At 42.7% G+C, this 13190-nt stretch overlaps 1 protein-coding gene across 1 annotated transcript in view; it reads left to right on the forward strand.

Moving 5' to 3' along the window:
• Positions 1–1875: 1875 nt before the first annotated feature.
• The window catches only part of TDO2 (tryptophan 2,3-dioxygenase), a 28790-nt gene continuing 17475 nt past the window's right edge, over positions 1876–13190 (forward strand). The window contains exons 1-5 of the mRNA XM_019521689.1: positions 1876–1981; positions 2410–2515; positions 4677–4767; positions 7644–7714; positions 10774–10901. Coding sequence (XP_019377234.1) covers positions 1947–1981; positions 2410–2515; positions 4677–4767; positions 7644–7714; positions 10774–10901 — 431 coding nt within the window. The 5' untranslated portion in view covers positions 1876–1946. The remainder of the gene's footprint in view (positions 1982–2409; positions 2516–4676; positions 4768–7643; positions 7715–10773; positions 10902–13190) is intronic.

The raw sequence follows: 13190 nt of genomic DNA on the forward strand, positions 1-13190 counted from the left end.
TAAATGCTGTAATTTTTGCCTACAGATGACTCAAACGCATGCAAGTTGTTTTAAATATAGATACTGTCAGATTTCTCCAATAAGCTTTAGGGGAAGGTTGCTAAATGTGGTAATTTTTGTCTACAGATGACTCAAATGCATGCAAATTGCTTTAAATATAGATATTTAGGATAAATTGTTGTTGTTGTTTCTCTGTAGGTGTGTTGGGAAGGAAAGAAACCAAAACATCTTATGGCTGTTACACGGGAATGATGAGACAAACCTTCCAATTTTAATTCTTTTTAGAATACTTTAAGATGTTTGGAGGTAAAGTGTTGTACTAGAGTTAGGGATCACTACTGGTATCTTTTACTGCAAAAGGAGAAGGTGAGTAGCTCAAGTCTCAGAACTGCATGCCTGAAATGAAGTGGGTTAATGCAGGGGATTACCTTCTATCTGTGCATGCTAGCATCCAAGAGAAGATGTAAACATGTAAACATACCTTCTTTAAACCAGAATGCAAGAGATTATTCTACTCTCAGTCCACCCTCAGACTTTTTTCAGTCCCCTGTCACTATTAAGCCCTTTGCCGTTGTGTCTTGTCTTGGAAACTTGGCCTCTAGTACTCGCACACTGAATACAAGATGAATTGGCATATAAAGATGTTTGAGGGGCAGGAGCAGGTGAGGACACATAGGGATATTAAAAAGCATCATGAGTGTGGCAGGAAGGGAAACATTTCTGGTGCTTGAGGGGATCTACTGTAGTGTTTGCAGTAAAAATGAGCACTCATGTTTGTTTAAAAATAAAAACTTTTGAAGTGCAGGGCAGAGCGGAGAGAGAAACGTTCTTGGGAATTCTTGGTTCAGCCATCAGTGCGAGTGATATATGCGTTTAAATATTTGTGTTCTTCAGGTTGGCATATAGAAAGGGACACTTGTAGTGTGACTGGTGCCTGGCACTCCCATGCCTCAAGGCATCAATTTTTCCACTACCTTTAAACATCTTAAGGCGTTGCAGTAGCAAAGCACTGTCAGTGGCCTTGTACTCCTGCTTTTTATCTCTGATGTGCTGTGGCATGTCTTAAGTTTTTATAGTGCTGTGCTTTATAGTTGTGGTGTGCAAGTGGTTGGAGATGATTTTTAGGACTCTGGATAAATGGTGTCTGTCAATGCAGGGGACTGGACTTGTACAAACACAGGGGGGATTCTAAATGCATGGCAGTTATTCCACTGTGTTAAGTTGATGATTAACAAAATTGAGTAACGCACGTACACAAACATGACTGTGACTTTCACATGAGAAGATACTGCAAGTATTAAGAAACCTTTGTGTATTAAATCACAGAGGAAATACAATAAATGTTTCACTATAATTTCAGGAAGCCTGTGTGCATGACTAATTTTTTTGTTTTTGTTTAGAAAAAATATTATTTCTGGCAGGATTCAGCCCACACTAAAACACTTACTCTTTTTTTAACTCTTTCCCCTAATGTACTTTTCACCTTTCTTTCTTACATAAAGCTGCCTTCATGTTTTGACTCCAAGATTAAAATATTGTACCTCTATCTCAGACATCCAAGGATTCAAATGTTAGGGCTCAAGGCTGCTCTCAGGTTGTGCTCAGAGCTCTCACTCATTTCTATATTATTTGTATTACTTTTCAAGCCTCAAGTATGTGACTGATTTGAAAATGCATATGGCATTCAACAAAACAGAGTATTCCAGCTGTTCTTGTTTTGGGTGATTCAAGTAAGTGGACAGCTAACAAAACATGTACTTGCTGACGTTTCTGTCAGGACAGTTTCTGTAACACCACTGAATGGCAGGGATGGGCAGATAAGAGTAGTAGCTGATTGGCTTATGCATTGGGATCAGGTTACATAAAAGGAAGCTGCAGTAGAATTGGGAACCTTAATAGAGCATATTCCTAGGGAATATAACTCTGTTTTATTAGATTCTGGAGCCATGAGTGGGTGTCCATTTTGGGGGAACAAATATCAGTGAGTATATTTTTGCTATTTGTTCTATTATATGAATTAACAATGTAGGTATCAGGTAAAACTCGGGTAAAACGCTTGAAAATATCAGGTAAAATATCAGCTAAAATTCCCAATATGCATATTGACTATCAAAGTATGAAATAATTGTGTAGATTATCCTCTCTGAAGAAAAGCTAGCTACCTAAGAAATCTTTCAAGCACAGGTTATTAGAAGGGACTCTATATTAACCTATCTAGATATTACAGGAATTGGCTACCTATTTTTGATGTTTACAGCTGGATGTTTACTGTTCATTTTACTTATTATATATATTTGAGAAACAGAGCTGCCAAAACAAAGCAGTATCTATATTTAAGGTGCACTTATCCTCAATGCAACATGGTTTATCTGATATTTTCTCTTTTTCATCCAATTATTATATTCCTAGATTCAATTTTAATAAGCTGTCTTTGGAAGATGAGGGACAAGACAAGTCGCAAGAAGGGTTGAACAAAGCCAGCAAAGGTGGGCTTATCTATGGAGACTATCTACAAGTAAGTGTGAACACTGGGTTTTGTTACTGCCCTGATGCCTGTAGTAACTTGAGATATGACAAATAAGCACTTTTGTTCCCACTGTCAGCAAATGGCCAGTTACAGTTATCAAGTAAATCAGATGTCATCCCTGTTTCACTCCAGCTTTCCAGATATATTCACAAGCAGGTAATCTACCTCTCAGTGTGACATTACTAAATTCCCAGGTTTGTAGCCATGCACTTCCTTGTTCATATGAATGGGATGCTTACATTCTTTTTAACTTGGTAGGAAAACAAGTTAATTTTAATGGGTTTTTGTCTTTTATTCTTTTTCTTAGACATTAAATATTTTAGTTCTTTATAGCTAAATTATAGAGTGAGCTAAATGGAGGTAGAGGGTTACACTGAGATGCATATAATACACCATTCTGTTAAATCATGGTAAAGCAGAATAAGCAATTTTTTTTAGCAAAATTACCAAGAGGCAAATATTCAACACAGTGTGCAGCTACAATTGGTCATCGCATTGTGATTAAAGTCAATACCTGGACCCACTTTTTCATTCATTGCACTGATGCAAGTCAAAGTCAGTGGAGTTGCTCTATTATATTTGTAAGTGAAAAATTAATTTATCCTCATTTTTATATAATTTCATTAAAAACATTTATGAAGAGAGATCACAAAATCAAGCACTTAATCAATAGTTGGGCAATTTCAGAGCAAACACTAAATTAAGGTTGCACTGACCACCTTCACCTTGTGCATGTGCATTATGATAATCTAGGTGTACACGGTCATACAAAATTTTTCTTTATGACCTCTGTCTTGTTGAAAATGGATTTCATTCACGTGATTTGTCGAATACATTAGCTGTTTTACTTTCACATCTCTTCCTTTTCTTTTTGAATGAAAAAGCTGGTCCCAATGGTTTGGGGAACTATATTGCTTGAAAGAACAGAGGAAGGTCTAAATGTCCATCCTGGGCTAGATTTTTGCCACTGTTTCATATATTAGATTAATAGATGTTCAGATCTGAAGAGACTACTATGATTATTTAATTTGCTTTCCTGAAAAACCAGTGCCTTAAGGTTTTCCTGAATTAATTCCTCCCCCCAATGCTTTGGGAGACTTACAGTATGCAGTTTCTAAAAATATCCAATTTGACTTAAATATATTGGGTGACAAAGAATCCACTATAACTAGGGACCTACCTAATTCACAGGGGCTGCCTCCTGATTTCATGGGCAAAACATGGGCTCAGGCAGTCTTTTATGGGTGGAGAGTATTGCATTTCCCACCCCCCCTTCCCCATGCCTCTGATTGGCTGAGGGGTCCAGTGGCCCTACCCCTTTCTGCTGATTGTTGGCAGGGGTTGCCTGTCATGTGGCCCCACCCCCTGTTGCTGATTGGCTGCAAGGGCTTTCCAGCATGCAGCCCTACCCCTTGTCACTGATTGGTGGAGAGGGGCAGGGCCACATGACAGGCAACTCTTGCAGCCAATCAGCAGCGATGGGCAGAGTTGGCAGCCATCTTGCCAGCATCTTTGAGCAGGCAGCCGTCCCCCTCCCCTACCCTGACAAGCTGCCACAGTGCTCAGTAAGTACCCCCACCATGGATTTCACAGGCAATGCCAGATTTCATGGAATCCATGAAATCCAAAAAATCATGTATTCGGTAGGTCTCTAACCATAACTTTTGGCACATTGCTCGATTGGTTACTTACCTTCACTGAGAAATAAATTACACTGGGAAAACCCATTAGCTCTTGTTCTACTTTTGTCTCCTGGGTTGTGTTACCTTCTACTATCAAATATCTTGGCTCCATATTTGGGAATCTTTGGTGGACTGAAAAAACAATCATCTTAACCTTCTCTTTGATAAGCTAAAGAGACTGAAGTTCTAAAGTTCCCTAGTAAAAGTGATGTTTTCCAAATAAAACTTTACTTTGCAAGCAGTTCCAGAGTGGCTGGAAGAATCTATAAATGTATCTTTTTAAAAAACTTAGATGTTCTGTTCCTAAACATAAGCAATAGTGAAACTCCAGTTAAAATTCAAAATGAATAAAATGCAAGTGAAGACCTGAACATTCTTATAAAACTCATTTCAATGTCTTTGAGGGGAAAACTGTTTAAAATCAATATCAGAGTACTAGGATGATAACTGGCTTTTTTTTTTTTTAGCTGGACAAAATATTGAATGCTCAAGAGCTTCAGAGTGAAAAAAAAGGAAATAAAATCCATGATGAACATCTTTTTATTGTGACCCACCAAGGTAAGCTGCAAGAGAGAACAAGATTATTGCTATTCAGCATAATTTTGCTACATCCTTTATTTGATGCCATTATATTCCATATAAAGCTTATTCTGCATTTCAGATGCAGTTATTAATTCTTAAATAAATGCAAGCTTTTGCACCCACTCACTTACCAATATGTTTATGCTTACATGTGTATCTCTACATCATTAGGGTAATGGACTGACACTGTCAAGGTGTGGTGGTGGTTTGGGATAGACATCCAGGCTGATCAGGCCAGAACCCTGGGTTCAAGACTGCAGTCCTGACATGGTCTTGATTAGGTTTCAGTAGTGCAGTGGTTATCACATTTGCCTTACATGCAAAAGTTTGAAACTGGGCAGAAAGAGCTAATGTTGGAAAGTGCAATGGGAGACCAACCTGGCTACACAGTGACCTCTTGAATGAGTTGAAACTCGAAAAGAATTCTATAAAATGTGAAAACTTGATCAGAGGACTAGGGAGCAGCATTAGAATATCTCATGGGCATGCAGGGAAAAAAATAGGAATGCCAAAGTATGATTTGAGATGAAGCTGGCAAGGGACAAAAAAAAGGAATAAAAGGCATTCTAAAAGTATGTCAAGAGGAAGGCCAGAGAAACCATAGGTACCTTGCAGAAGGCAGTCTAGTTACAAATGATGCAGAGAAGGCTGAAGTATTTGATTCATTTTTACTTCAGCCTTCACAAACAGGAGCAGCTACCAGGTGATTAGTATAGTTAGCAGCAAAGATCGGGAAGGAGACAAATAGCTTCATAGAAGGAGAACAGGTTAGGGATTACTTAGAGGGCCTAGATGCTTTTAAGTTGGCAGGGTTGGGTGGAATGCTCCCTAGGGTACTAAATAAATTGTCTGAGGTAATTTTAGAGCCCCTGGCTCTCCTCTTTGAGAACTCATGAAGGTTGGGTAAGGTCTCAGATGTCTGGAAAAGGACAAATATAATGCTCATCCTGAATAAAGGGGTTCCAGGGAACTGCAGATCAGCCTGCCTGACCACTATACCTGGAAAGATCATGGTCCTCAAGGAATTATTGTGAAGCACCTAGAGGAAAACAAAGTGGTCAGGAACAGCCAGAATAGATTAATCAAGAGCAAGTCATGCCTGACCAACCTGATTACCTTCTATGATAAGGTGACACATTCTGTGGATGGGAGGAGAGCAGTGAATGTGATATACCTGGAGTTTAAGCAAGGCTTTTGACAGTGTCTCCCATAACTTTCTCATCAATAAGCTAAGGAAATACAGCTTAAATGAAAGTATTATAAGTACTGTGCAACTGTTTAAAACATGATCATGTTCAATAGGGGTGTGCGGAATTGGCCGTATTTGATTCAGATTCAGCCCGAATCAGGGACAGTGATTTGATTTGTTGATTGAGATCACTGTCCCTAATTCAATTCAGCTGACTCCAAACCTGAAGATTTGATGCTGATTCAGAGAATCAGTGATTCGGCCATAGACACAGCTTTAAATATTTTTTCTACATACCTCGAGGTACCAGGCACGGCTTGTGAATGCTGTGATACTGGGGCAGATGGAGTGTCCCACAGGAGCATGGAAGGGCCCCCTGCGTGCTCAGCGGTGAACCCAGAAGTGGACCAGAAGTATTTCTGGTCCACTTCTGGGTCTGCTGCCAAGCACACGGGGGGGCCCCTGCAGCCCCAGGTGCCCCCCTAGACCCAGGAGGCACCTGTCACCAAGCCAGGGAGGCATGGGGGGCCCCCCAGCACATTCCCCAGTGGACTCAGAAGTGCTTCTGGTCCACTTCCAGGTCTGCTGCTGAGCATGTTGGGGAGCCCCTGCATGCTCCTGTGAGACACTCCATCCGCCCCACCATCACAGTATTCATGAGATGCCTGGTGCCTTGCGGTATGTAGAAAAAACATTTACAGTTGTGTCTATATCCGAATCACTGAATCTTTCTGAATCAATTCAGAGGGTCCAATTCGATTTGGAGAGATTAAAGGGTCTCCTGATTCGATTTGGACTTGGAGATTTGGCCACTGAATCAGGCCGAATCAGGGAACGAAGCTTCGCACAGCCCTAATGTTTAATAAGCAGTCATCAATGGCCCAATGTCTAGTTTGGAGGAGGTATCAAGTGTGGGTTCCTAGGGGTCTGTCCTGTGTCTAGTATTGATTAGTGTCTTAATTAATGCTTTGGATGATGGAACCAAGTGCACGATTGGCAAATTTGCAGTTGACATAAAGTTGGGTGGCATTGAAGACAGTGAAAGATAGAGCTTGGATCCAGAATGACCTGGGTAGACTGGAGAAATGGTTTGCAATCAATAATATGACATTCAACAAAGATAATTGTGACACCCTGCACTTCAGATGGAATAACTGCATGCACAGATACAGCCTGGGGAATGATTGGCTATGGAGCAGTACAGCAGAGAAAGATTTGGGGGTTACAGTAGACCATTAGCTGAAAAATGAGTCAACAGTGTGCTCTTGTGGAAAAAAAAGCTACCAGCATACTATGTTGTATTCACAGAAGTGTCACCTGGTAATCAAGGGAAGTGATTCTTTTGCTCTGTTCGGCACTGGTGAGGCTCACCTGGAGTGCTATGTCTAGTTTTGGATGCCACAATTCTAGAAGGATGCAGATAGTTTGGAAAGAGTCCTGCACAGAACAACAAAAATGATAAGGGACCTAAGACACAAGACTTATGAGAAAAGATAGAGTTTCCCCTAAAACTCTTCCCCCAATCTTAGGGACATGCAGCATTAATTTTAAATTAAGATTTAACAGTAAACAGGGAGATAACTGAACCTCCTAAATTTTTTTTCTAACTTCTTTTTGCAAACCTGTAACAATAACAAACTAAATGCTATTTTTCTTATTGTAGCTTATGAGCTTTGGTTTAAGCAGATTCTATGGGAATTGGACTCTGTTCGAGTGATCTTTCAAAATGGCAAGGTAATTTATGTTCACATATTTTAACTAAGTAAATCTGAGTGTATTTTTAAATGTTTGAGTTGTACAACATTACATAAACCTGAAAAGTTGTGTTTTTAAGGCTGAAGTTCAGTTAAGTGACAACTGTTTATTGAAACTTTGATCTGTAAATCCATGTACTTTTCAAGGACTGTTTTCTACAGTGACTGATTCCTCATAGATCGCTCATGGGCTAGGGACAGAAATTACACATAAACCAGTATAAGTGATCAGAAACTGGTTTGAATCTGTAACACAACAGACATTCAGTGCACATAAACTGCTTTTAAAATGGCTGAAACCAGTTTAAGATAAACCTGGATGGATGCAGTATCAGACTCATAGACGACTAGTAGGGGGTGCATGGGGGTGCATGTGCCCCCCCGATGGGGCTGGTGCCCCCCTGATGGCCAAAACTGATGCTGTCAGTAGGGCTGGTGCCCCCCCTGACAGGGCCACCACTATCAGTAGCTTCTGCAGGTGCCCCTCCAGATTGAGGAGGCACCAGTCACTCATGATCAGACTCAATTGATTTAGGTTAAATCAGTTTATTTAACTTTTGTCCCAGATTCCCTCCAGATTCAAGTTAATGTACAGTCTCCCAGCATCCCAAAATGCTTTGTACCTCCCTGGCAAACTGCGCTTCACTGGGTGGGTGGGCTAGCCTTGGCCCAAACTGTTTGCTCCAGCTGAGCAGGAAAACTTACTCTAGCACCCCCCCATCTCCATCCCTTCTCCTACCCCACCCCGTCCTGAGCCACTGCAGGCATGTGACTGCTTTCAGGAATCAAAAGTGAATGTCTGTTTTCCTGCTTATCATTTCAATCTACACAGCTTAGACTTAACCTATAAAGACTGAATTAATTCAGCCTCCTGCTTTTTGACTATCTGTATTTAGCCCTGGAGACACCATGTTGGCCAAACTACATACACACACTGACACCACTATTTGTATGGGTTGTGGATGCTAGCCTTGGGAATATTTTACTGCCAAAAATGATTAGGAATAGGAACACAATTAAAATACATATACATATGTATATGGATAAGAGAGGATTCAAGGGATATTGATTCATTTTAATAAATTATTTAAGATTATATTTCTATTTTGAAAATATTCCTTCTAACTTTGAATCTTTTTTAAAGTGTAGATTAAAATCTGTGTGATGGCACTGAATGCTAGTATATATTTTTCCAAGTACTAGAAACAAGAAGCAGAGCTGTCTTCAATGTATAGTTATGATATGACCAAATTTGAGAGGAAATATCAAAAAAAGAATAAATGATTTTATGATCTCTGAAAACAGCAGGTCTGAGAGGAATATTTTGAGCATTTATTGACAATTGTCAGATATGAAATAGACTTGATGCACTGATAAAGTGAAAAACTTTATCTTAAGCTTCCCCTGATATATTTTGTGAATAGACCAGCTGGTTAAATTGAATCTTGTAAGTCAGATCTAGCACTTAAGGATTATTATATAAATTAATTGCATTGTTTAGAATTGGACCATGGAAAAAAACAATTTGCCCAATATTTTTAACAAAAAAAATAGTGCTGTTCAGTGAACTTCAATATGTTGATGGCATTCTGAAAATTAGAAAATGTTTACCAAAGCATTTACTTAAAGTAATGCACCTTTTATAAATTCCTTTTCACACTGGGTAAAAGCAAAAGGAAAAAAGAAGGAAAAAAGTTTGTGTTGAAAAAAAAGCATATATAGAGTTTTAAGAAGTATGACAACTAGCATTCTACATATTATACATGAGTTCATAGTGCTGCTTCTTGATTTTGTGTAGAAGATAGTTACTAGACCTGTGTGAAGCAGCAGGTATTCACTTCGGATTCGGATTCAGCTGAGTTGGAGGACAGTGATTCAATCTAGAGATTTGAATCACTGTCCTGATTTGATTCAGCCAAATCAGGTCTGAAAGATTTAGCACTGCTTTGGAGATTCGGCCATAGACTAAACAGACACCTGACACAGCTGCCTCCAGCTGGTAAATCTGTTGGGGTTGTGGGAGGGGATAGGGAAGGGTCGTGGGGAGGGTGGAATTGGGGCTGGGACAAGCTGCCCAGCGAGGGTGGGGAGGGGCGTGTTATTTTGGGAGGGGAGTGGGGGGGCACAGGATGTGGGTGCAGCAGTGCTCAGAGCGGGGGCTCTGCCCTGCTGCTGCTTGCCCAGCTGGGGTGGGGGAGGGAGCAGGATGTGGGTGCAGCTTACTCCAGGTGGAAGGGGGCAAGCAGCAGCATGGCATAGCGCCTGCTCCCAGCACTGTCACGCCCATATCCGTTACCCCTCCATGCCAGCTGGCAAGCAGCAGCAGGGCACAGTCCCTGCTCCCAGTGTTGATGTGGGTGCGGCAGCACTGGGAGCAGGAACTCTGCCCTGCTTCTATTTACCAGTTGGTGCAGTGGGGTGCAGGGTGCGCACATGGCAGCACTGGGAGAAGGGACTATGCCCTGCTGCCACTTGGCCCCTTCAGCCTGGAGCAAGCCGCACCTGCATCCCAGCCCCTTGCCCTGGCTGGGCAAGTGGCAACAGGGCATAGCCCCTGCTCCAAGTGCTGGGTGTGCCTGCATCCCATGCCCCCTGTCCAAGTCCTGCACCTCCCACCTCGACTGGGCAGCTTGTCCCAGCTACAGCCCCAATCTCTCCCTCCCTCACACCCCTTCCTTCCCCCCTCCTCCAACCCCAACAGACTTACCAGCTGGAGGCAGCTGTGTCAGCTGCTGGTTTAATCTATGGCCAAATCACCAAATCTTTTCTGAATCATTTTCTGAATTGATTCAGATGCTTCAAATAGATTCAGAGCTTTTAATTCGTCTCCCAATTCGATTTGGATTCAGAGATTCGGTCCCCGAATCATGCCAAATCTCCTCTGAATCCAGTTGGCTTCCAAAGTTTTGCACAGCCCTAACAGTTACATACTATGATGAAGGGCATTTGGTAAAAGCCTGAGGCAGAGATAGAGGGAGAATGTAAAGAAATATATTTTTTGCAATGTGGTTTTGATGGGTATTTCTTTTTTTTAATAAGATGAAAGATGAGAGGAACATGCTTAAGGTTGTCACGCGAATGCAGAGGATCTCAATGATCCTTAAGCTACTTGTGGAACAATTTTCAGTTCTGGAAACAATGACTGCCTTGGACTTCTTTGATTTCAGGTACAATTTATTACATACCTAATAAATCCATACTTACACAATTGCCTTCACTAGAGCTGACAATGGGGTTTGAACCCAGAGCCCACTCCATATAAATAGAAGGATTATGGGAATATTTACATTACACACTGTAGTGTACTGTAGAAATACCAGCCTAGCTCTACATGAACTTTGTGTTGCTCTGGCTAAATTGTTTTTAGAACCCTAGGTAGGTTATCTCTATATGGAACAAAACAGCATCATCTAGAGCAGTGTTTCACAGCCTGTAGGTTAAGATACAAAAGTAGGTTGCAAGAATATATGAAAGGGTTGTGGGCAAACTTTAAAAATGGATTCTCCTTTAATGGAGAAAAATGTGGAAAACCATGGCTCTTCCCTTGCAGGCTGGCAAGAGTTCCAGCTTGCAAGGGGCTGCTTTGGGCCCCCAATACTCCCCCCACACACACAGACACCCTGCCCCACAACCCACCCCCTGCCCCACACACTTCGGGGCTGGGTCCTCGGGGCGGGGGGTAGTGGGTCAGGAGTGAGGGGCACTGGGTTGGAACAGGCCATTGATGCTTACAAATGGGTCCTGGTACAAAAAAGGTTGAGAACTGCTGGTCTAGAGATACACAAAGTAGCTCAAAATGAGCTCAGGCACAGGTAGAAGTGACAATTTTTGCCCGATCTGGCAATAGAAAGCAGTCTATAGCCATGACCGAACACAAATGCATGGCTGCAGACTGCTTAAAAATGGCTTATCAGGCAGAAATCTGATCCCTCATTTGCATGAAGATGTTTCAAAACAGAGTGTCTTCTGTAACTTCTGTCTTAGCAGTCTTGTAGCCTTGAGCTTTTTTCAGAATGGGAGGAGGGAACTAGAGCAGAGGGAGTTTGATCTGGGTTTTCAGTGCCCCCTGGACAGTAGCGCCCCTCTGATTTGCTGCCAGTATCTCCAATTGTTTCCAAGCTACAAATTCATCTTGTCCTCTGCTCCTACCCCCAAACTTCACCATTGTTCCATGAACTCTCCTACTTCTCTTTGGTTTCCACTTAAATACAATACCCACGTGACTTATAATCTGGTCACACCATCCATCTCTTGTACACTTCACTTCCTTTCTACTTTCTAATTCTTTCTACTGCCACTCTAGAACCCACCATAAACTCCTGGGACATGCCCAGACACATGCACATGTGCCTCTTGCAGCGTCTCAAACCCATTTGAGATGCTGCAAGAGGCATGTGTGGGAACAAAAAACGTTCCCCATGCTACAGATCTGCAGCGCAGGGGTAGAATTAGACCCCTGGATATCCAAGGGTAAAAAAATACTGTGGGGGGTGAAAAAAGCATGGCAGGACATGGTCCCAGACCATGCCCTGAGGCAACTGAAGAGATCTTGGAGTCATTATTGACTCCAAGATGAACGTGGGCCGACAATGCGAGGTCATGGTTGGCAGGGCTAACCGGACCTTGTCGTGCATCCACAGGTACATCTTGAGTAGAGCCAAGGAGGTGATCCTCCCCCTCTACGTGACGCTGGTCAGGCCACAGCTGGAGTATTGTGTCCAGTTCTGTGCGCCCCATTTCAAGAGGGATGTGGACAACATGGAGAGGGTCCAGAGGAGGGCCACCCGCATGATCCGGGGACAACAGGGCAGACCCTACAGTGAGAGACTGCGGGACCTGAACCTATTCAGCCTCCACAAGAGAAGGCTGAGGGGGGACCTGGTGACCGTCTATAGACTCACTAGGGGGGACCAGAAGGGTTTGGGGGAGACGCTGTTTCCCCTAGCGCCCGCTGGCATAACAAGGAGTAATGGGCACAAGTTGATGGAGAGGAGGTATAGATTGGACATCCACAAGAACTACTTCACAGTTAGGGCGGCTAGGAGCTGGAACCAACTTCCAAGGGAAGTGGTGCTGGCCCCTACCCTGGGGGTCTTTAAGAAGAGGCTGGATGCCTACCTGGCTGGACTCATTTGAGTCCCGTTTCTTGTTTTGGGGTTTTGTTGTTCTCCCGCCCTGGCGGGGGGTCGGGCTAGAAGATCTACTAGGTCCCTTCCGACCCTAAATCTATGAACCTATAAATCTATGAAAACTGGAGGCTCAGTCTTCCACAGAGACGCTCTTGTAGCCAGCCAGAGTGTCTCTATGGCTGGCCATTGCATGCTGCCTGCCTGTGCAGGGTAAGCAGTGGTGCAGGCTGCAGGGACCTGGACCCAGCTTTGTGGCAGGTAAGTAGGGGGTTCAGGGGGCTTGAGAAGGTGGGGAGGGGAATATGGGGGGGGCACCTCGCCCCAGCC

Source organism: Gavialis gangeticus, unplaced genomic scaffold, assembly GCF_001723915.1.
Source record: "Gavialis gangeticus isolate Ggan-Ray unplaced genomic scaffold, GavGan_comp1, whole genome shotgun sequence".
Lineage (NCBI taxonomy): Eukaryota > Metazoa > Chordata > Crocodylia > Gavialidae > Gavialis > Gavialis gangeticus.